The following is a 21,898-nucleotide window of genomic DNA, read 5'->3' as shown; positions in this document are numbered from 1 at the left end:
CCGATAGACTATGTACAGCTGCAGCGCTCGGTTAGCTGCTCAGATAGCAGATGTTTAAAGTTGGTGAGGGAGATAAAAGTCTCCAACTTCAACGATTTTTGCAATTTGTTCCAGTCACAGGCAGCAGAGAACTGGAACGAAAGGCGGCCAAATGAGGTGTTGGCTTTAGGGATGATCAGTGAGATACACCTGCTGGAGCGCGTGCTACGGGTGGGTGTTGCCATCGTGACCAGTGAACTGAGATAAGGCGGAGCTTTACCTAGCATGGACTTGTAGATGACCTGGAGCCAGTGGGTCTGGCGACGAATATGTAGCGAGGGCCAGCCGACTAGAGCATACAGGTCGCAGTGGTGGGTGGTATAAGGTGCTTTAGTAACAAAACGGATGGCACTGTGATAAACTGCATCCAGTTTGCTGAGTAGAGTATTGGAAGCTATTTTGTAGATGACATCGCCGAAGTCGGTAGGATAGTCAGTTTTACTAGGGTAAGTTTGGCGGCGTGAGTGAAGGAGGCTTTGTTGCGAAATAGAAAGCCGATTCTAGATTTGATTTTGGATTGGAGATGTTTGATATGAGTCTGGAAGGAGAGTTTACAGTCTAGCCAGACACCTAGGTACTTATAGATGTCCACATATTCTAGGTCGGAACCATCCAGGGTGGTGATGCTAGACGGGCGTGCAGGTGCAGGCAGCGAACGGTTGAAAAGCATACATTTGGTTTTACTAGCATTTAAGAGCAGTTGGAGGCCACGGAAGGAGTGTTGTATGGCATTGAAGCTTGTTTGGAGGTTAGATAGCACAGTGTCCAAGGAAGGGCCAGAAGTATACAGAATGGTGTCGTCTGCGTAGAGGTGGATCAGGGAATCGCCCGCAGCAAGAGCAACATCATTGATACAGTGGGGCAAAAAAGTATTTAGTCAGCCACCAATTGTGCAAGTTCTCCCACTTAAAAAGATGAGAGAGGCCTGTAATTTTCATCATAGGTACACTTCAACTATGACAGACAAAATGAGAAAAGAAATCCAGAAAATCACATTGTAGGATTTTTAAGGAATTTATTTGCAAATGATGGTGGAAAATAAGTATTTGGTCTCCTACAAACAAGCAAGATTTCTGGCTCTCACAGACCTGTAACTTCTTCTTTCAGAGGCTCCTCTGTCCTCCACCTGTATTAATGGCACCTGTTTGAACTTGTTATCAGTATAAAAGACACCTGTCCACCTCAAACAGTCACACTTTTTAAGTGGGAGAACTTGCACAATTGGTGGCTGACTAAATACTTTTTTGCCCCACTCTGTATATACAGAGAAAAGAGTCGGCCCGAGAATTGAACCCTGTGGCACCCCCATAGAGACTGCCAGAGGACCGGACAACATGCCCTCCGATTTGAAACACTGAACTCTTTGAAGAGGGGGATGACCGCGGCAGCTTTCCAGTCCTTGGGGATCTCAGACGATATGAAAGAGAGGTTGAACAGGCTGGTAATAGGGGTTGCGACAATGGCGGCAGATAGTTTCAGAAATAGAGGGTCCAGATTGTCAAGCCCAGCTTATTTGTTTGGGTCCAGGTTTTGCAGCTCTTTCAGAACATCTGCTACCTGGATTTGGGTAAAGGAGAAGCTGGGGAGGCTTGGGCGAGTAGCTGCGGGGGGGGCGGAGCTGTTGGCCGAGGTTGGAGTAGCCAGGAGGAAGGCATGGCCAGCCGTTGAGAAATGCTATAATAAATAATAAATAATTTTGCACGCCCAATTTTTCAGTTTTTGATTTGTTAAAAAAGTTTTAAATATCCAATAAATGTCGTTCCACTTCATGATTGTGTCCCACTTGTTGTTGATTCTTCACAAAAAAAATACAGTTTTATATCTTTATGTTTGAAGCCTGAAATGTGGCAAAAGGTCGCAAAGTTCAAGGGGGCCGAATACTTTCGCAAGGCACTGTATGTCCTGAAGAGGAAGCCGGTGCCTTGTAGTAGTTGTTTTGTAGGGGAGGCTATTAGTCGGGTTGTGGTACCAGTTATGTTTTGTGAGTTGTCGTTACGATGTTGCTGGACATCTGGGCGTGAAGAGAACCTACAGTCGCATACTGAGACATTTATTTTTGCCTAGGTTAAAGAAGGATGTTTCTGCGTTCATCAACCTGTCACAACTGTCAATTAACGGGGTAAACTTAATCACGTTATTAAGCCAGTACCGTTGTTTCCTAGTCCTGTCCTCAGCCAACGTTTTGAGTATCTGATTATGGACTGTGTTGGCCCTCTGCCTCGCTCTAAGAATGGTAGTAGTTACCTGTTCACTGTGACGTGTCAGAGTGGGATAGACCTGCTGCCTATCCTCTCCGGTCTACACACCACTAAGTCTGTGATAAACCGTGTCAAAGCTTTTATCTCGCTGTTTGGAATTCCTAAGGTTATTCAGAGTGACCAAAGTTCTGATTTCACCACTAATCTGTTTGGTCAGGTTCTCCAACGGCTCCATATTGAACACGATTTGTCTAGCGCCTGTCATGCGAAAGAGTCAAGTAGCGCTAGAGCATTTCCATCAACACTTAAGTCTTTGTTGAGAGATAATTGTACGGCGATGGATAAGGATTAGGAGTGTGGGTTGCCGTGGTTACTGTTAGCCACCAGCGAGGTTTCACAGGAGAGCACGGGGTTTCAGTCCAAATGACCTGGTGTACGGACATAATGTGCATGGGCTTCTAGCGGTGCTACAGGATGTATGGAAGTCTCCCGAGTCCTCCTCAGTCCCCGTTATCTTCTGTGTGTGATTTCCGGCGACGCCTGTACGTCGCTGGTGAGATGGCTAAAGAGAAGCTATCATCTCCCCAGGGGAGGATGAAAGGAATATTTGATCGGCGAGCTGAGCATCGTCACTTTAGTCCAGGTGACCAGGTTCTTGCTCGGCTGCAAATGGTTGGTTCTCCTTTTCAAGCCAAGTTTCAAGGTCCATAAACGGTGGTGCGCCAGAAAAACTATCTAGTTGCTCCTCCGGAACGGAGGAAAGCGCACCAACTGTCCCATGTAAAAATCTTGCCAAAATCCTACTATCCACATTACCTTTGGGGCCCGAAGAGTGGGAGTCCTCAGAGGATGGTAAACCTGTTCTTTTGGCCGGTACTGTTACATTGCTGGGTTCTTCTTGTCATGCTAGGTCCGTGCATAGTAAGGAGCAGATCCCTGGTGCAGAAGATTCCGTACTGCAGGGTAGATTGAAAAATTCATAGAAATTGGATCTTTTGGATAGCCTTCTCGCTCATCTACCTGCTTATAGGAGAGATGAGTTGTTCGGTCTGATTCTGAGTTTTCCAGTTTTGCTTTCTGATATACCTACAAACTTAATAGAACACAATATTGACGTTGGGAATGTTGACCCCATCCCTCCGCGGTTCTATAGAGTTTCTCCAGAAAAACAGACTTGTCTGGACGCTGAGATCAGGTACACGCTGGATAGTGACATTGCAGAGCCTTCTTTCTCCAGCTGGGCTTCTCCCTGTATCTTGGTCAGTAAACCGGATGGGACAAACAGATTTTGTACGGACTACCATAAGGTAAACAATGTCACTACGCCAGATTAATTTCCTCTTCCTCGGATGGAGGACTACGTTGATCAGGTCTGAGCGGCTAAGTTTGAGAGCCGGGTTGTGACAAGTGGGGGTCTTGTGAAGTTTGAACTGTTAAAGGGCTATTGGCAGGTGCCACTGACGAGTAGGGCACGAAAAATCCCTGCCTTTATTACACTCTCCCGTCTGTATTTGTACTCGGTTGTGGGTTTCGGCTTGCTTAACGCACCTGAACAGGGTTGTCTCCGGTCTGTACTTGTATTCGGTTATGAGTTTTGGCTTGCGTAACGCACCTGCCACTTTTCAGCGTCTTATGAACAGGGTTGTCTCCGGTCTGGTTGGGTTGTTTATCTGTTTATCTGAACGATGTAGTGGTTTATGCAGATACTTGGGAGGAGCATCTGTCTCGTATTGAAGCCTTGTTTGAACACCTGGCTGCAGATTGACAGTGAGGCAATCTGGCTAAGTGTGAGGTTTGTTCAGGCGACCGTTGCGTACCTTGGTAAGGTGGTTGGGCAGGGTGAAGTGCGTCCTGTTCGGGCTAAAGTGGTGGCTATTGATGCTTTTCCACTGCCATCTACTAAATAGGAACTGATGCGCTTCTTGGGAATAGATTGGTTATTACCGTAGTTTCTGTAGGAACTTCTCTACCGTAGTCGCTCCTCTGACAGATTTGCTGAAAGCTAAGGCGGTTTATTTCACATTTATTTAACCAGGTAGGACAGTTTAGAACAAGCTATCATTTACAACTGCGACCTGGCCAAGATAAAGCAAAACAGTGTGACAAAAACAACAACAACACAGTTACACATAAACAAATGCACAGTCAATAACACAATAGAAAAATCCTATGTACAGTGTCACGGCCCCTCCTCTGCAGTGCAGGGGAATAGGGTGCTAAGTAGTGCACTATATAGGGAATAGGGTGCTAAGTAGTGCACTATATAGGGAATAGGGTGCTAAGTAGTGCACTATACAGAGAATAGGGTGCTAAGTAGTGCACTATATAGGGAATAGGGTGCTAAGTAATGCACTATATAGGGTGCTAAGTAGTGCTCTATATAGGGAATAGGGTGCTATGTAGTGCACTATACAGAGAATAGGGTGCTAAGTAGTGCACTATATAGTGTCACGACTCCTCCTCTGCAGTGCAGGGGCGGTTCCTCCTGCAGGCAGAGGAGGGTCGTTAGTGATTGGAGCCACCTGGGCTCAAAGTATTTAAACGGCTTTACTAATCACTCTTGTCGCTCTCTCTCTGCTCCTGCAGGTATGATCCTGTTTTGTTTGTTCCTTTGTAGTTTTGCATAGTTTTCACTCAGTCATTCACACACACAGATTCACGCATCCCTGCCCTTTACATACAACTTACATTATGATACTTTCACACCTCATTCCTTTTCCTTTGGTTAAAGTTAATAGTTTTGGTTTACAATAAAGAACCTTTTTGATAGACCTAAACCTGTTGTTCGTGTCCCCTCATTTTTGCCACAGGCTATGAGCCGGCCGGTGACAGCAGTGTGTGCAAATGTAGAAGAGTAGAGAGGTGAAATAATTACAATTTAGCATTAACACTGGAGTGATAGATGTGCAGATGATGATGTGCAAGTAGATATACTGGGGTGCAAAAGAGCAAAAGGGTAAGTAATAATTTGGGGATGAGGTAGTCGGGTGTGCTATTTACAGATTGGCTGTGTACAGGTACAGTGATCGGTAAGCTGCTCTGACAGCTGATGCTTAAAGTTAGACAGGGAGATCTGGTCTCCTCTCTGTCAACAGGCTTTTGAAGATGCAAAGATGTTGCTTACCTCAACTCTGGTGCTGGCTGCTCCTCACATGGATTTGTAATTTACCTTGCAGGTGGATGCTAGTCATGTGGGGGCAGGTGGATGCTAGTCACGTTGGGGCAGGTGGATGCTAGCCACGTTGGGGCAGGTGGATGCTAGTCACGTTGGGGAAGGTGGATGGGAGTCATGTTGGGGCAGGTGGATGCTAGTCACGTTGGGGAAGGTGGATGGGAGTCACGTTGGGGCAGCTGGATGCTAGTCACGTTGGGGCAGCTGGATACTAGTCACGTTGGGGAAGGTGGATGGGAGTCATGTTGGGGCAGGTGGATGCGAGTCACGTTGGGGCAGGTGGATGCTAGCCACATTGGGGCAGGTGGATGCTAGTCACGTTGGGGCAGGTGGATGCTAGCCACGTTGGGGCAGGTGGATGCTAGTCACATTGGGGCAGGTGGATGGGAGTCACATTGGGGCAGGTGGATGGGAGTCACGTTGAGGCAGTGGGATAGTGTTAACAAGGGCAATAGTTGGTGTGGTGTTTCTGGGTCCTTGGTGGTCATTAGTTGTTTGTTTTTTTTTTGGGGGGGGGGTGACGACCCTCCCACTCTGTCGGCCCGAATTCTTACTCTTTGCTCTTGTTTTTCATAATAGGATGTCAGTGGGCGAAGCCGGGAGTATCGTCAGCCAGATGGGACACACCTATACGTGGGGGTGTGTCCCGGGTATAAATACACCTTTCCCCCATTCCTTGAGGAGACTCTCCATGCAGACACACTGTTGTTGGTTGTGGCATTTTGTGGCATGATTGTTTTGGCACCTCTCAACACACCTCATTATCACCATCTATGCACGCAACCACTCACTTACACTACTGACTACACACACCATTGTCAAGTGTATATAGTTAATAAATATATTTATTACTTGATCTCTGTCTCCCTTTTTTGTTATAGGCTATGGGCCGGTTTGTGACCGAAGCACAGAATCGTCTAGAATGTCATTGTGTGCTGTAGCGCTAAGATTTCCCTTCACTGGAACTAAGGGGCCTGAACCATGAATAAACAGCCCCAGACCATTATTCCTTCTCCGCCAAACTTTACAGTTGGCACTATGCATTCGTGCAGATAGCGATCTCCTGGCATCCGCCAAACCCAGATTAGTCCGTTGGACTGCCAGATGGTGAAGCGTGATTCATCACTCCAGAGGACATGTTTCCACTGTTCCAGAGTCCAATGGTGGCGAGCTTTACACCACTCCAGCCGATACGCTTGGGGATCTTTTTTTTCATGAAGCTCGCGACGAACAGTTCTTGTGCTGACTCTGCTTCCGGAGGCAGTTTGGAACTTGGTAGTGAGTGTTGCAACCAAGGACAGATCATTTTGACCCTCTTTGCGCTTCAGCACTGGGCAGTCCTGTTCTGTGAGCTTGTGTAGCCTACCACTTTGCGGCTGAGCCATGGTTACTCATAGACATTTCCATTTCACAATAACAGCACTTACAGTTGACCAGAGCCAGCTCTAGCAGGGCAGAAATTTGACGAACTGACTTGTTGGAAAGGTGGCATCATATGACGTTGCCACTGTTCTTCAGTAAGGCCATTCTACTGCAAAATGGAGATCTCATGACTTTGTGTTCTTATTTAGATTTCACTTTATAGTGATGTACTTTATTTACTTATTCTAATTCTTTAAGTTAGGCTGTGGCATAGCGTTTTTTCTAACTTTATTAAAATATATTTCAAAACAACCTTTTAGATGTTTTACCTCACTTGAAAGTTCTAAATATGTCAAATATCAACGTAACATAAGGCAGTAGGTCTCAACCTTTTTCGATTACGGTCCCCCCAACTTGAATTTGGCTGTTACGGTTCCACCAACTGAATTTGGCTGTTACTTTCCAACCAACTGAATTTGTCTGTTACGGTTCCACCAACTGAATTTGGCTGTTACGGTTCCACCAACTGAATTTGGCTGTTACGGTTCCACCAACTGAATTTAGCTGTTACGGTTCCACCAACTGAAGTTGTCTGTTACGGTTCCACCAACTGAAGTTGTCTGTTACGGTCCCACCAACTGAATTTGGCTGTTACGGTTCCACCAACTGAAGTGGTCTGTTACGGTTCCACCAACTGAATTTGTCTGTTACGGTTCCACAAACTGAAGTTGTCTGTTACGGTTCCACCAACTGAATTTGGCTGTTACTTTCCAACCAACTGAATTTGTCTGTTACGGTTCCACCAACTGAATTTGGCTGTTACGGTTCCACCAACTGAATTTGTCTGTTACGGTTCCACCAACTGAATTTGGCTGTTACGGTTCCACCAACTGAAGTTGTCTGTTACGGTTCCACCAACTGAAGTTGTCTGTTACGGTTCCACCAACTGAAGTTGTCTGTTACGGTTCCACCAACTGAAGTTGTCTGTTACGGTTCCACCAACTGAATTTGGCTGTTACGGTTCCACCAACTGAATTTGGCTGTTACGGTTCCACCAACTGAAGTTGGCTGTTACGGTTCCACCAACTGAAGTTGGCTGTTACGGTTCCACCAACTGAATTTGGCTGTTACGGTTCCACCAACTGAAGTTGTCTGTTACGGTCCCACCAACTGAATTTGGCTGTTACGGTTCCACCAACTGAAGTGGTCTGTTACGGTTCCACCAACTGAATTTGTCTGTTACGGTTCCACCAACTGAAGTTGTCCGTTACGGTTCCACCAACTGAATTTGGCTGTTACGGTTCCACCAACTGAAGTTGTCTGTTACGGTCCCACCAACTGAATTTGGCTGTTACGGTTCCACCAACTGAAGTGGTCTGTTACGGTTCCACCAACTGAATTTGTCTGTTACGGTTCCACCAACTGAAGTTGTCCGTTACGGTTCCACCAACTGAATTTGGCTGTTACGGTTCCACCAACTGAATTTGGCTGTTACGGTTCCACCAACTGAATTTGTCTGTTACGGTTCCACCAACTGAATTTGGCTGTTACGGTTCCACCAACTGAAGTTGTCTGTTACGGTTCCACCAACTGAAGTTGTCTGTTACGGTTCCACCAACTGAAGTTGTCTGTTACGGTTCCACCAACTGAAGTTGTCTGTTACGGTTCCACCAACTGAAGTTGTCTGTTACGGTTCCACCAACTGAAGTTGGCTGTTACGGTTCCACCAACTGAATTTGGCTGTTACGGTTCCACCAACTGAATTTGGCTGTTACGGTTCCACCAACTGAATTTGGCTGTTACGGTTCCACCAACTGAAGTTTGCTCTGCCCGGAGTACCCCTGATGTACCCCCTCATGTACATTTTAACCAGTAACTGTGGTCTCATTAAGTACCCTCTGTGGATCGTCCTAGTATCCCTGGTTGGAAAACCAATGGCATAAAGGCATTTCCTGTGTCCTGTATTATCAATATATCAAACAATGTTTTTTTTCATCTTTACGGTTTATATTTTGAAACGTTGCTTTCTGTGCCTCCCCCAGACCCTCCCTTTTCAATGTCACACAGTTGACCATTTGGGATGCAGACACAATCCAATCATATGTTTGATGAAATCATTAGCCTTACGACATTCGTATGAGCATTCAAATGCCGTGTGTTTTAATATACCGTATATAAATTAGCAACATCAAGACCATACACTAAAATTAATTTTCTGTCAATAATCTCAAAATAGTAGTGTAGTATCCATAAAGGTGAACACGTTGATAATCAGAGTACTAAACCATATTTTAATATTAAAAAAAGAAAGAAATAAACAATTATTCTAACCAATATGTGTGTCTGACCTATGTCCAAGTGTCCAGGTGGATGGGGCAGGTAAACATTTAGCTGCTGGAAATCCTTATCGTGGTGAAGGACTTGGGCTTTTTGGACCTCCCCATCCCCACTCTCAGTTCACCTTTGCAGCTGCCGGAACTGGCTCTGTTGTTGCTGTCCCCTTGGCTCTGGATAGAGGCTGTTTCAGGCTGTGTTGACGATGACGATGGCTCAGATTCGTAGAGAACGCAGATGGAGCCGTCCTCCCCTATCCGGTATGACACCTCGTATGGATCCACCCACATGGTAAGCTCACTGGGCAGAAGGGTGAAGAGCTGTTCTCTGGTCAGTCCGATGGTGCCGGCGGCTTCACCGATGACTGGGTCCATCTTGTGGTTCTCGTTGATTCTGATGCATCTGTAAGCTGAGCCCCGGCAGGGAGCGTTAGGGAACCAGTGGTGTTTGTAGTGCTCTGCAAAAATAAACAACAAAGTCATGTCAGGATTTTTTTTTTTTTTTACCTTTATTTTACTAGGCAAGTCAGTTCAACAAATTCTTATTTTCAATGACGGCCTAGGAACAGTGGGTTAACTGCCTTGTTCAGGGGCAGAACGACAGATTTGTACCTTGTCAGCTCGGGGGTTTGAACTTGCAACCTTCTGGTTACTAGTCCAACTAGGCTACCCTGCCGTGTGATGTAGAAAAGGATTGGGCAGTCAAAACAGCCATTTTAGCTCTCTGTCTTTCATGTTTTGTCATTGTGTGTGTGTGTGTGTGTGTGAGAGAGACACTTTTGCTACTCAGACATCAATCACCATTGAAGATTTTAATAGCAAGAATATCAGCAGCAATTACAAAACAAAACAATCCACACAATGATCATTATGTCCTATCCTGGTGTCTTATGTTTTCTGTCCTACAGGTAGCTAGCTAAGTGACAGTCTAATGTTCATTCTTAGCCTGTAGCCCTACACTTCTACTTGATATGCTTAAAAAAATATTTAAATAAATGTTACTGACCGTGTGATGGAATGCATACTTGTCTGGTGATTTTTATAGGCTACCCTATGCATGAACAGTCATATTCCCCATTCATTTTACCTCCCAGAGATTTTTCGAGGGAATAGCTGAAATGCTGAAGTTGCTCCTCGGATAGCAGTCCAGTTGTTTTCAGTAATCTGGAGATGAAATTCGCTGCTGTGGATACCTCAGTTTTCATTTTATATCTGTCTCATAGTGTAAACAAACGGAGAACATTAGTTCACAATCAAACTAAAATTACATTTATACCAAGATTGTAACGGAAATAACAACCTAGGTAATAACAATGTTATAACGACCCGACACCATCTCTCTTTGTTGCAATTATTAACGTAAATGACACGAGAAGAAAAATAAAACAAACCTGGTCTACAATCAGGAGGTAAAAAAAAGTTACTGTATCGCTTCTTCTCCTTGCAAATATGACTAGGAGATTTTGAAAAGGGGGAAAATGTAGATTACGTGTGGTGGGGGGGAGGAGAAAAAACAACGTATTTCAGTGTAGTCTTTGGCGCTCACAACACTGCTTCTTTTTTCTGCTCAGCTGGTAAACATTCTGGAGTACCCACAGAACCCCAGGCAACCAATCCTGTCACACATCACCTATGACGTCATACAGATTTCACTCTCTCCTTTTTGTGTAAGTGGAGAGAATGTAGTTGAACTTTGTTCACTAAATGTTACACAGAATTATGCCATAATGATATCACCGCAAATATGCATCAAAAAAATAAAACATATGGGCGAAGTATTTCAATGTCTTTATTTTATGATCTGATATGTACTACTGACACAATGTGTCATGGATTGAATTAATTCACTAAGATGAAATGTTGCGTAAACAATCTCTTGGGAATCAATTTTTAAGAAGTCTGTCTCTGTCCCTTTTTTTGTGTGGAGATTTTTTGTCTGCTTCGAGAGAGAAGGATAAGATAAGAGCGAGAGAAAGAGAGAGAAATGGCAAAACTCGGTGTTGTTATTTTTGTCCCTTTTGGCGATCCATACAGTTTTTATCGCGGAGCGCTTTCTAGACCAATAGGATCGCTGTTTATGTTGAGGTCGTGAATAAGCAGCGTTGTGATTAGCTCATTCTGTAAAACGTTTGAAAGGTGGTTTGATAGCTTGCTAACTGAGTTAGCCTGCAGCTATTTTTTTGTGAACTTTTTATTTTATTTTTAGGAATGCCTTCTAAATTGTGAGACGTGCGACAAATAACTAGCCAGAGGCTTGCTTTGAACCGCAATACCGGAGAGGTTCAGGTTGAATGGTTGAGTTCCCTGACCCACATTGACTGGCGCTAGTTAGCTTGCCAAAGTTCGCTAGCTAGCTAAAAAGTTTCTACTTGGCTATCCAAGCTACACGTTTTCTAGTAATTTTAGTGGCAAAAAAAGTAGTCGGACCCCTGGCCCGGTAACATGGCGTACCCACCCCGCAAGCGCCTCAAGGTGGTGAGCCCTGCGGCTCCATGTAACGACCCCTTCGGAGGTGACGATGACTTTACCCAGGATGATCTGGAAGAGATTGATATTATAGCATCACAGGCCGTCAACGGGGATCTAGCAGGACCAGGGCCAAGCTCCAAAGGGACGGGGATGGGACCCATTGGTCCTCGACCAGGGGAGTCGACGAAGCCGTATTCGGGGAGCAGACAACAACCCTCTGGTCTGGCTAGGAGTAACTCCATGAGAGACAGAGAGATCCCCGAGTTACCGTGTAAAGACACTTTCGGTAAGACTTCCGAAATAAATGTACTGTCTGTGGCCTAAAGCACTTAACTATGCCTGACAGAATATATATTGGCCTCTTGTTCTTCCATTCCTGACAGGAATATACACTAACGTTACCGGTCAAAAGATTTAGAAAAACCTACACATTCAAGGCATTCCCATATTTAAAAAAAAACATTTTCTACATTGTAGAATAATAGTAAAGACATCAAAACTATGAAATAACACATATGGAATCATGTAGTAACCGAAATAGTGTTAAACAAATCAAAATATATTTTATATTTGAGATATTTAAAGTAGCCACCCTTTGCCTTGATGACAGCTTTGCACACTCTTGGCATTCTCTCAACCGCCTTCATGATGTGCCTAGGGTTGCACATTTTGGGGAATATTCAAAGGTAGAAACTTTTTGTGGGAATTACCGGGACTATATGGGAATTAACGTAAATATATGCAAATTAATATCAATATATGCAAATTAATATAATTTAAATATAATGTTTTTTTGCATTGGAATTATTTACTATATCATATGGAGAGAGAAACCTTTTTACCTCATCATAAGTAGACATATTATCAAATGATTAAATCCTTCCAATAGAACATTTTAAAACAATTTAGTTACGAATTGAACTTTTAATTAAATGAGTTGACTCTAAACATGGGATGATTTCACTGAACAACAAAAGAAAGGGAATTTCGAAGGGTCCCCAATGATCCATCACATCTCCCAAAAACGTTTTCAACATACATCTGTAAAATTATAGTCTAGAAACTAAAGCTTTTGGTTGTCTTCCTCTCAGGCTTCCATGTCTTCTCCCTGGACCTCCTCAATGTCCACCTCTTGAACATCAGACTCTGAGGCCTCATTTTCACTGTCACTTTCCAACCTTGTTGAGGATGGCTCATTGCCAGGCTCAAAAAGCCTCATATTTGCCCGGATGGCCACCAATTTTTCAACCCTTGTATTGGTCAGCCTGTTGCGTCTTTTGGTGTGTGTGTGTGTTCCCAAACAAAGACCAGTTGCGCTCTGAGGCGGCTGATGTTGGTGGGATTTGGACGATGATGGAGGCAACAGGGGAAAGAGTCTCAGATCCACAAAGTCCCTTCCACCAGGTGGCTGATGACATATGTTGTGTCCAAAATGTACGCTACGGCGTGTTTGGGCTTCAGGCAGAAGTCGTCACGCTTTTTGATGTATTTCAGAACTGCAGTTTCCTCTGCTTTGAGCAACAGTGAAGTGGGCAGGGCAGTACGGATTTATTCTCTTACATCTGCAAGCAGAGTCTGAACATCAGACAGGATGGCATTGTCTCCCTCAATCCTTGCAATGGCTACTGCTATAGGTTTCAGGAGTTTCAGACTGCTTACCACTCTCTCCCAAAATACATCATCCAGGAGGATCCTCTTGATGGGGCTGTCCATATCGGAAGACTGTGATATGGCCATTTCTTGGAAAGACTCCTTCCCCTCCAGGAGACTGTCAAACATGATAACACCACCCCAACGGGTGTTGCTGGGCAGCTTCAATGTGGTGCTCTTATTCTTCTCACTTTGCTTGGTGAGGTAGATTGCTGCTACAACTTGATGACCCTTCACATACCTAACCATTTCCTTGGCTCTCTTGTAGAGTGTATCCAATGTTTTCAGTGCCATGATGACCTTGAGGAGCAGATTCAATGCATGAGCAGCACAGCCAATGGGTGTGATGTGAGGGTAGGACTCCTCCACTTGAGACCAAGCAGCCTTCATGTTCACAGCATTGTCTGTCACCAGTGCAAATACCTTCTGTGGTCCAAGGTCATTGATGACTGCCTTCAGCTCATCTGCAATGTAGAGACCGGGACCAAATTAGTAGATAAAGCATGTCTGGTCGGAGGGATGCATGCTGGGCGAAGAACATTCAGAAATCTCTTCCAATACACATTGCCTGTGAGCATCAGAGATGAACCAGTAGCATAAACAGCTCGAGCAAGACAATCATCAGCATTTCTTTGACTACATTCTTCCATTGAGTCCAAAAAACCTCTGATTCCAGAAGGACCATGAGCTGTTGCTATTGAAAAGGTGTCCGATTCATCATTTTCACCTTGAATATAAGTAGAGGGACTTTTGTCAGAGGTTGCTTGTTGTGAGCGTGGAGGGAACTTTATGCACTTGGCCAGATGATTCTGCATCTTTGTTGCATTGTTCACATGATTTGGCACAGTATTTGCAAATGTACACTGCTTTTGCTTCTACCTTAGCTGCAGTGAAAAGTCTCCACACATCAGATAGTGCCCGTGGCATTTTCCTGTAAAGAAAACACAAATACAATTCCATGTACAGATAAATAGTTAAGCAGTGAGATTAAACAACTCCTTTGTAAGATACATGTTTTACAATGAAACATGTATGGAAACAGGTGAATTAACACTCCTCAGTTAGCAGGCTCAAGCAAGCTAAAAACCCACATGGTAGCAAAAACTAACTATCAGAAATTGTTAACGAGTTAGAAATAATTTAAACACACTTTGCTGTAGGCTACTATTTACTAGTTAACAAAAAATCATGTATGGCATATACAATATATTCACCCCACCCAGTATTGTAGTCAAAACTCACCAGAAAGCATGTAGCCCTTGGCTCAGACAGTGTAGCATTGTGGGCTCATTAGCATCTCATTAGTGTGCCAGATCTTGATAATCAGCTGTACATGTGATGGAAGAATGCACTGTGCATGCAGAGGGTTACAATTCCATTGAATTGGGGATAGTTTAACCAAAATATATGCCACAAGACCTAGAATTGCCTTATGTGTATCCCACAAAAAAGGTTCACTGTTATAAGCTAACTTTTTTTTAATGAATTTAAGCAAAGTTCCCAGGCATAACTTCCCATGGAAAATTTCTGGAAAGTTTCCCAATCCTTTGCAATCCTAGGTGTGCCGCCTTAAAAGTTTGTTTGTGGAATTCCTTTCCTTCTTATAGTGTTTGAGCAAATCATATACAGAAGATAGCCCTATTTGATAAAATACCAAGTCCATATTAGAGTTCAAGTAACCGACGTGAGGAATGCATTTCAATTAACAGGTGTGCCTTGTTGAAAGTTAATTTGTGGAGCCAATCATTGTGTTGTGACAAGGTAGGGTTGGTATATAGAACATAACCATATTTGGTAAAAGACCAAGTCCTTTTTATGAACAACTCAAACAAGCAAAACAGAAACGGCAGATCCATCTTTCCTTTAAGACGTGACGGTCAGTAAATGCAGAACATTTCAAGGTTTCTTCAAGTGGAGTTTTGCAAAAACCATCAAGCACAACGATGAAACTGGCTCTCATGAGGACCCGCCACAGGAAAGGAAGACCCAGAGTTACAGTACTGCTGCAGAGGGTAAGTTCATTAGAGTTACCAGCCTCAGAAATGGGCAATTAACTGCACCTCAGAATGCAGCCCAAAATAAGCGCTTCACAGAGTTCAAGTAACAGACGCATCTCAACATCAAATGTTCAGAGGAGACTGTGGGAATCAGGCCTTCATGGTCAAATTGCTGCATAGAAACCACTACTAAAGACACCAATAAGAAGAAGAGACTTGTTTGGGCCATGAAACACGAGCAATGGACATTAGACCGTTGGAAATTTGTCCTTACTTCTGATGAGTCCAAATTGGAGATTTTTGGTTCCAACCGCCTTGTCTTTGTGATACAGTGTGAGTGAACGGATGATCTCCGCTTGTGTGGTTCCCACTGTGAAGCATGGAGGAGGAGGTGTGATGGTGCTTTGCTGGTGACACTGTCTGTGATTTATTTAGAATTCAAGGCACACTTTAGCAGCATGGCTACCACAACATTCAGCAGCGATAAGCCATCCCATCTTGTTGGCACTTAGTGGGACTATGACCCAACACACCTCCAGGCAGTGTAAGGGCTATTTGACCAAGAAGGAGAGTGATGGAGTGCTGCATCAGATGACCTGGCCTCCACAATCACCCGACCTCAACCAAATTGAGATGGTTTGGGATGAGTTGGACCACAAGGAAAAGCAGCCAACAAGTGCTCAGCATATGTGGGAACTCCTTCAAGACTGTTGGAAAAACATTCCAGGTGAAGCTGGTTGAGAGAAAGCCAAGAGTGTTTAAAGCTGTCATCAAGGCAAAGGGTGGCTACTTTGAAGAATCTAAAATAAATATTTTTGGGGTTACTACATGATTCCGTATGTTATTTCATGAGCAGGGCATTGACTCTGGATACTTCTGTGTGTCACTCTGAATGGGAGTCTGTTGGATGACTGGTGTGGTGTAGTTGCGGCTTCACTGCATGTATATTGTATGTTTCGGATATTCAATAATTTTGTTAAAGAATGTCTTCGGTGTGGTAATGGGTATTACCGAAAATAAATACCAAAACTTTGGCAGCCATACCATTCTAAAGACTTTTATTCTACCTGTAAGATTTATGGAAAGATTATTCAAATTGTTGAGTAATGGAATAAGATTTTTATATATAATCTTATTCCATTACTCAACAATATGAACGCAGATCTAATTAATTTATATTATCGTCCCATACATTTTACAGGTAGAATAAAGGTCTTTAGAATGGTATGGCTGCCAAAGTTTTGGTATTTAGCATCCAGAGTCAATGCCCTGCTCAAGGGCACGTTGACAGATCTCCCACCAGGCCGAAAGAATGTGAACCCGAAACAACATTCTATCTCCCGCACAGGAACTCCACTCCAATTCCACATCCCAACCCTCAGCTTCCCTCTGCCCAACCCACTTCTCTCTCTGCTGGCCACCCTCTTCGGATTTCTATGCAACATATATCTTTCAACTATGCTGTGAAGTTTAACGTACAATTTCAATCTATCTAATCGAATTGAATCCACAGATTGCGAGTTGAAGATAAGTACTTTTACTGAGAGTATTATTAATTGACTGACCTGGTCTCTCCAGATCTCCTAACAGTACTATTTCTAGGCTCAATTTTAGATCAATGCTATGCATTTTTTAACCATTCCTGAACCTGAGACCAGAAACAGGCTACCTGAGGGCAATACCAAAATAAATGGTCTATTGATTTTGTATCCTCACAACAAAATCTGCAGAGCTTTGATGATATTATGCCCCAAATATTCAACATTTTGTTGCTGGCAAGAATTCTTTATAATAATTGTAGCTGAAAAGTACGAGGTCTTGAATCTTGCATTGTTTTATATATCAACTCATACACCCTGTACATCGTAAATCTCTTATTTTGCAATCTGTATGTCACAGTTGTCAACATCCTGGTCCTCAAATTAAACTCTGATACTTTCCTATTTATACTATTTTTATTCCTCCAGTTTTGATCCTTTATATTGGGCAGACAGACCAGTTCCCTACCTCCTCCCGCTGCCACCTGCCTCCTCCAGTTTTGATCCTTTATATTGGGCAGACAGACCAGTTCCCTGCCTCCTCCCGCTGCCACCAGCCTCCTCCAGTTTTGATCCTTTATATTGGGCAGACAGACCAGTTCCCTACCTCCTCCCGCTGCCTCCCGCCTCCTCCATTTTTGGGGTAATGCTGTAAAAAAATTGGCTGTACTCTTGGATTGAGCAGACCTTCCCGTACAATTCTGATAACTCCATGAAGGACATAACTCTACCATTCCAATTTACAATATAATTTAGAAACAAAATACCCTTTTCAAATATCTTTCCCATAAATACAGGTATTTTATCAACCAGCATGTTTGAGTTCAGCCATAATATTTGTTTTATCTTTTCAGGGGGATGAAATTGAAATTGTAGCCAGCTCTGCAAAGCTTGTTTGAAAAAGAGAGCTACTTTGAAAAAAGTATAATTTCAATTCATCGAGGCAAAAAGGCCATTTTTAAACAATACATGAGCTTTTCTTATTAATCTACTTGAGAACCATTTAGGGTTCAAGTAAAACTTTTGAATAAGTGAAGCTTTTAGAGAGGTTTAGTGCTTTTATATTTAATAATCTCAACCCACCCAATTCATATTCATCATATAGATAGGCATGCTTTATTTTGTCTGGTTTAGGATCCCAGATAAAGTTACATATTTTTTTTCTCATATGATAAAAAAAAACATTATCTGGAGTTAATCTGGGAAATTTTTCTGTAAATAGACAGGTATTTACCTCTCCATGGTTACACGGATCTTGTCTATTTTTTACAACGTTTCTATTGAAATTCAATGTGGAGAGTTTATTTATATATTTTGTGATATAAATACCAAGTATGTCTACTTCACCATCAGCCCATTTTATAGGTAAACTGCAGGGTAATGTAAAATGTGTATTTTTTAAGGATCCAATACGTATTATTGTACAGTTATCATAATTAGGTTTTAGTCCAGAGAGTCCAGAAAAGTTATCTAGATCTTCAATGACGCGTTGTAGGGATCTAGCTTGCGGACTTAACCTCTTAAGGCTAGATATAATAATAATAATAAATAACTAATATAATATATAATGACTAATAACTAACATAAAACTTGAGTCATCATCATACATGGACACCTTTGTTTTTAAGCCATGGATTTCTAGTCCTCTAATGTTGTTCTTGGATCTGATTTTAGTAGCTAGCATTTCGATGGCCATTAACGAATAGATATGGTGACAGCGGACACCCTTGTTTAACTCCTCTTGACAATTCAAAACTCTCTGAGAAGTAGCCGTTATTTACTATTTTACACCTGGGGTTGCTATACATTATTTCTACCCATTTTATAAGAGAATCACCGAAATGGAAAAAAAAACAGGCATTTATAAATAAAATCCAGTCTTACTTTATCAAATGCCTTTTCAAAATCCGCTATAAATACCAGGCCTGGCTTCTTAGATGTTTCATGATGTTCTATGATTTCTAGTAGTTTGTCGTATATTATCTCCAATGTATTGTCCATGTAAAAAACCTGTCTGAACAGGATGAACAATACCTTGTAAAACCCTTTTTATTCTGCTATGCATTTTGCTAGTATTTTTTGCATCCCAACATTGAAGTGTACGAGGCCTCCAGTTTTTTTTTGATAGACTGGGTCTTTATATTGCTATCTGGGTCTTGTTTTAATAATAGTGAAATCAGACCCTTCGCATTTCATAGTTTTGATGTCTTCACTGTTCTACGATATAGAAAATAGTAAAAATAAAGAAATATTGTCCTCTTGTTCTTCCATTCCTGACAGAATATATATTGTCCTCTTGTTCTTCCATTCCTGACATAATATATATTGTCCTCTTGTTCTTCCATTCCTGACAGAATATATATTGTCCTCTTGTTCTTCCATTCCTGACAGAATATATATTGTCCTCTTGTTCTTCCATTCCTGACATAATATATATTGTCCTCTTGTTCTTCCATTCCTGACAGAATATATATTGTCCTCTTGTTCTTCCATTCCTGACATAAAATATATTGTCCTCTTGTTCTTCCATTCCTGACAGAATATATATTGTCCTCTTGTTCTTCCATTCCTGACAGAATATATATTGTCCTCTTGTTCTTCCATTCCTGTCAGAATATATTTTGTCTTTTTTTGTTTTCGCAGGGAACAGACATCCGTCTAAGACTGACGGGGAGCATTTAAAGCAACTGGAAGCCCAACAAGCAGACCTCCAGAAAAAGGTAGTGAAGTTGTGACACTAAAATCCTGGAAAGGCTTGTGACATATATTCACATTGCTAGTTTATTTTTAAGAAATCTCAGCAGCATGCTCAAAATCATGTTTGGCTAGTCAAAACCAAGTAATACAGTGTGAAATATGACAGTGTGACGTGGTGTCGTTCTCCAGCTAAAGGAGGTAGAGGAGGAGATCCTGATGAAGAACGGAGAGATCAGAGTGCTGCGTGACTCCCTCAGGGCCGCCCAGCAGGAGAAGGAGACGCAAAGACAGGCTCAGCTCCTCCTGGAGAGGGAGAAGAGAGACACTCAGAGCGAGAAGGAGAAGGAGCTCTCCAAGAAGGTAGATGTCCCAAGTCGGTTTTTGATTCTGTACGACTATCAAACCCCGATGTGTTACGAAACTACCTTTTACACACTATCCTGCCGAGTCCGAACTAGAGTTGCAAAATTTCAGTAACTTTCTCAAATTTCCCAGAAATCCTGGTTGTAATTTATCAGGTATCAGGAGGGAATAAGCAGGACATCCAGAATCCAAAATCCTCGCCTGGATTTCTGGAAAAACTGGTCCTTTTTCTTTTTGCATAGTTACAGGAATTTTGCAACCCTATGCCGACCCAAACCGTATGTAATGTAAGCTCACTCCACTGCACACTGACACCCGTTACAGTGGAGGAAGCTATAAACTGTTAGCATCACACTGACACCCGTTACAGTGGAGGAAGCTATAAACTGTTAGCATCACACTGACACCCGTTACAGTGGAGGAAGCTATAAACTGTTAGCATCACACTGACACCCGTTACAGTGGAGGAAGCTATAAACTGTTAGCATCACACTGACACCCGTTACAGTGGAGGAAGCTATAAACTGTTAGCATCACACTGACACCCGTTACAGTGGAGGAAGCTATAAACTGTTAGCATCACACTGACACCCGTTACAGTGGAGGAAGCTATAAACTGTTAGCATCACACTGACACCCGTTACAGTGGAGGAAGCTATAAACTGTTAGCATCACACTGACACCCGTTACAGTGGAGGAAGCTATAAACTGTTAGCATCACACTGACACCCGTTACAGTGGAGGAAGCTATAAACTGTTAGCATCACACTGACACCCGTTACAGTGGAGGACGCTAAACTGTTAGCATCACACTGACACCCGTTACAGTGGAGGACGCTAAACTGTTAGCATCACACTGACACCCGTTACAGTGGAGGACGCTAGACTGTTAGCGTCACACTGACACCTGTTACAGTGGAGGACGCTAAACTGTTAGCATCACACTGACACCCGTTACAGTGGAGGACGCTAAACTGTTAGCATCACACTGACACCCGTTACAGTGGAGGACGCTAAACTGTTAGCATCACACTGACCCCCGTTACAGTGGAGGAAGCTATAAACTGTTAGCATCACACTGACACCCGTTACAGTGGAGGACGCTATAAACTGTTAGCATCACACTGACCCCCGTTACAGTGGAGGAAGCTAAACTGTTAGCATCACACTGACCCCCGTTACAGTGGAGGAAGCTAAACTGTTAGCATCACACTGACCCCCGTTACAGTGGAGGAAGCTATAAACTGTTAGCATCACACTGACACCCGTTACAGTGGAGGAAGCTATAAACTGTTAGCATCACACTGACACCCGTTACAGTGGAGGAAGCTAAACTGTTAGCATCACACTGACACCCGTTACAGTGGAGGACGCTAAACTGTTAGCATCACACTGACACCCGTTACAGTGGAGGACGCTAGACTGTTAGCGTCACACTGACACCTGTTACAGTGGAGGACGCTAAACTGTTAGCATCACACTGACACCCGTTACAGTGGAGGACGCTAAACTGTTAGCATCACACTGACCCCCGTTACAGTGGAGGACGCTAAACTGTTAGCATCACACTGACACCCGTTACAGTGGAGGACGCTAGACTGTTAGCGTCACACTGACACCTGTTACAGTGGAGGACGCTAAACTGTTAGCATCACACTGACACCCGTTACAGTGGAGGACGCTAAACTGTTAGCAGCACCTTGAAGTCAGTTTCGTGTGAAGGGGCATCTCATCCTTTACTTGTCTGACACAAGGTGATGAGCCACTGCTTTATGGTTTACATGAAATCTTTCTCATCCATTCTCGTTGATATTGTATGCATCCCAAATAGCGCCCCATTATACTATTAACCAGAGCCCTATGCACTATAAAGGGAATAGGGTGCCATTTGGGTTTTCTGATGACCATCTAACCCATTGGTTTGTCTGGCTGTATTCTGTTATGATGGTTTTCTGATGACCATCTAACCCATTGGCTTGTCTGGCTGTATTTCATTATAATGGTTTGCTGATGACCATCTAACCCAATGGTTTGTCTGGCTGTATTTCGTAATAAAGGTTTTCTGATGACCATCTAACCC

At 43.1% G+C, this 21,898-nt stretch overlaps 2 protein-coding genes across 3 annotated transcripts in view; one reads left to right on the top strand and one right to left on the bottom strand.

The window, feature by feature from the left end:
- Nucleotides 1-8,906: 8,906 nt before the first annotated feature.
- Nucleotides 8,907-10,650, bottom strand: si:dkey-42i9.4 (B-cell translocation gene 1). 2 transcript variants are annotated; one of them, NM_001160529.1, is given in 3 exon segments: nucleotides 8,907-9,562; nucleotides 10,192-10,316; nucleotides 10,496-10,531. In NM_001160529.1, coding segments are annotated over 2 exon segments (522 nt in total). In that variant the 5' UTR covers nucleotides 10,310-10,316; nucleotides 10,496-10,531; the 3' UTR covers nucleotides 8,907-9,158.
- Nucleotides 10,651-10,758: 108 nt separating this feature from the next.
- The window catches only part of atrip (ATR interacting protein), a 47,207-nt gene continuing 36,067 nt past the window's right edge, over nucleotides 10,759-21,898 (top strand). Inside the window, exons 1-3 of the mRNA XM_036984286.2 lie at nucleotides 10,759-11,859; nucleotides 19,402-19,478; nucleotides 19,645-19,815. Coding sequence (XP_036840181.2) covers nucleotides 11,547-11,859; nucleotides 19,402-19,478; nucleotides 19,645-19,815 — 561 coding nt within the window. The 5' untranslated portion in view covers nucleotides 10,759-11,546. The remainder of the gene's footprint in view (nucleotides 11,860-19,401; nucleotides 19,479-19,644; nucleotides 19,816-21,898) is intronic.

This window comes from Oncorhynchus mykiss, chromosome 7, assembly GCF_057628025.1.
Source record: "Oncorhynchus mykiss isolate SJ-2025 chromosome 7, ASM5762802v1, whole genome shotgun sequence".
NCBI lineage: Eukaryota > Metazoa > Chordata > Actinopteri > Salmoniformes > Salmonidae > Oncorhynchus > Oncorhynchus mykiss.
This window is presented reverse-complemented; position numbering and strand designations above follow the sequence as displayed.

Excerpts from the sequence above, each read along its gene's own strand:
- si:dkey-42i9.4 (XM_090239500.1), bottom strand. The coding sequence starts at position 10,309 with ATGAAAACTGAGGTATCCACAGCAGCGAATTTCATCTCCAGATTACTG. Across the intron at positions 9,563-10,191 it reads CCTCGAAAAATCTCTGGGAG|AGCACTACAAACACCACTGG; the intron begins GTAAAATGAATG and ends TTATTTTTGCAG.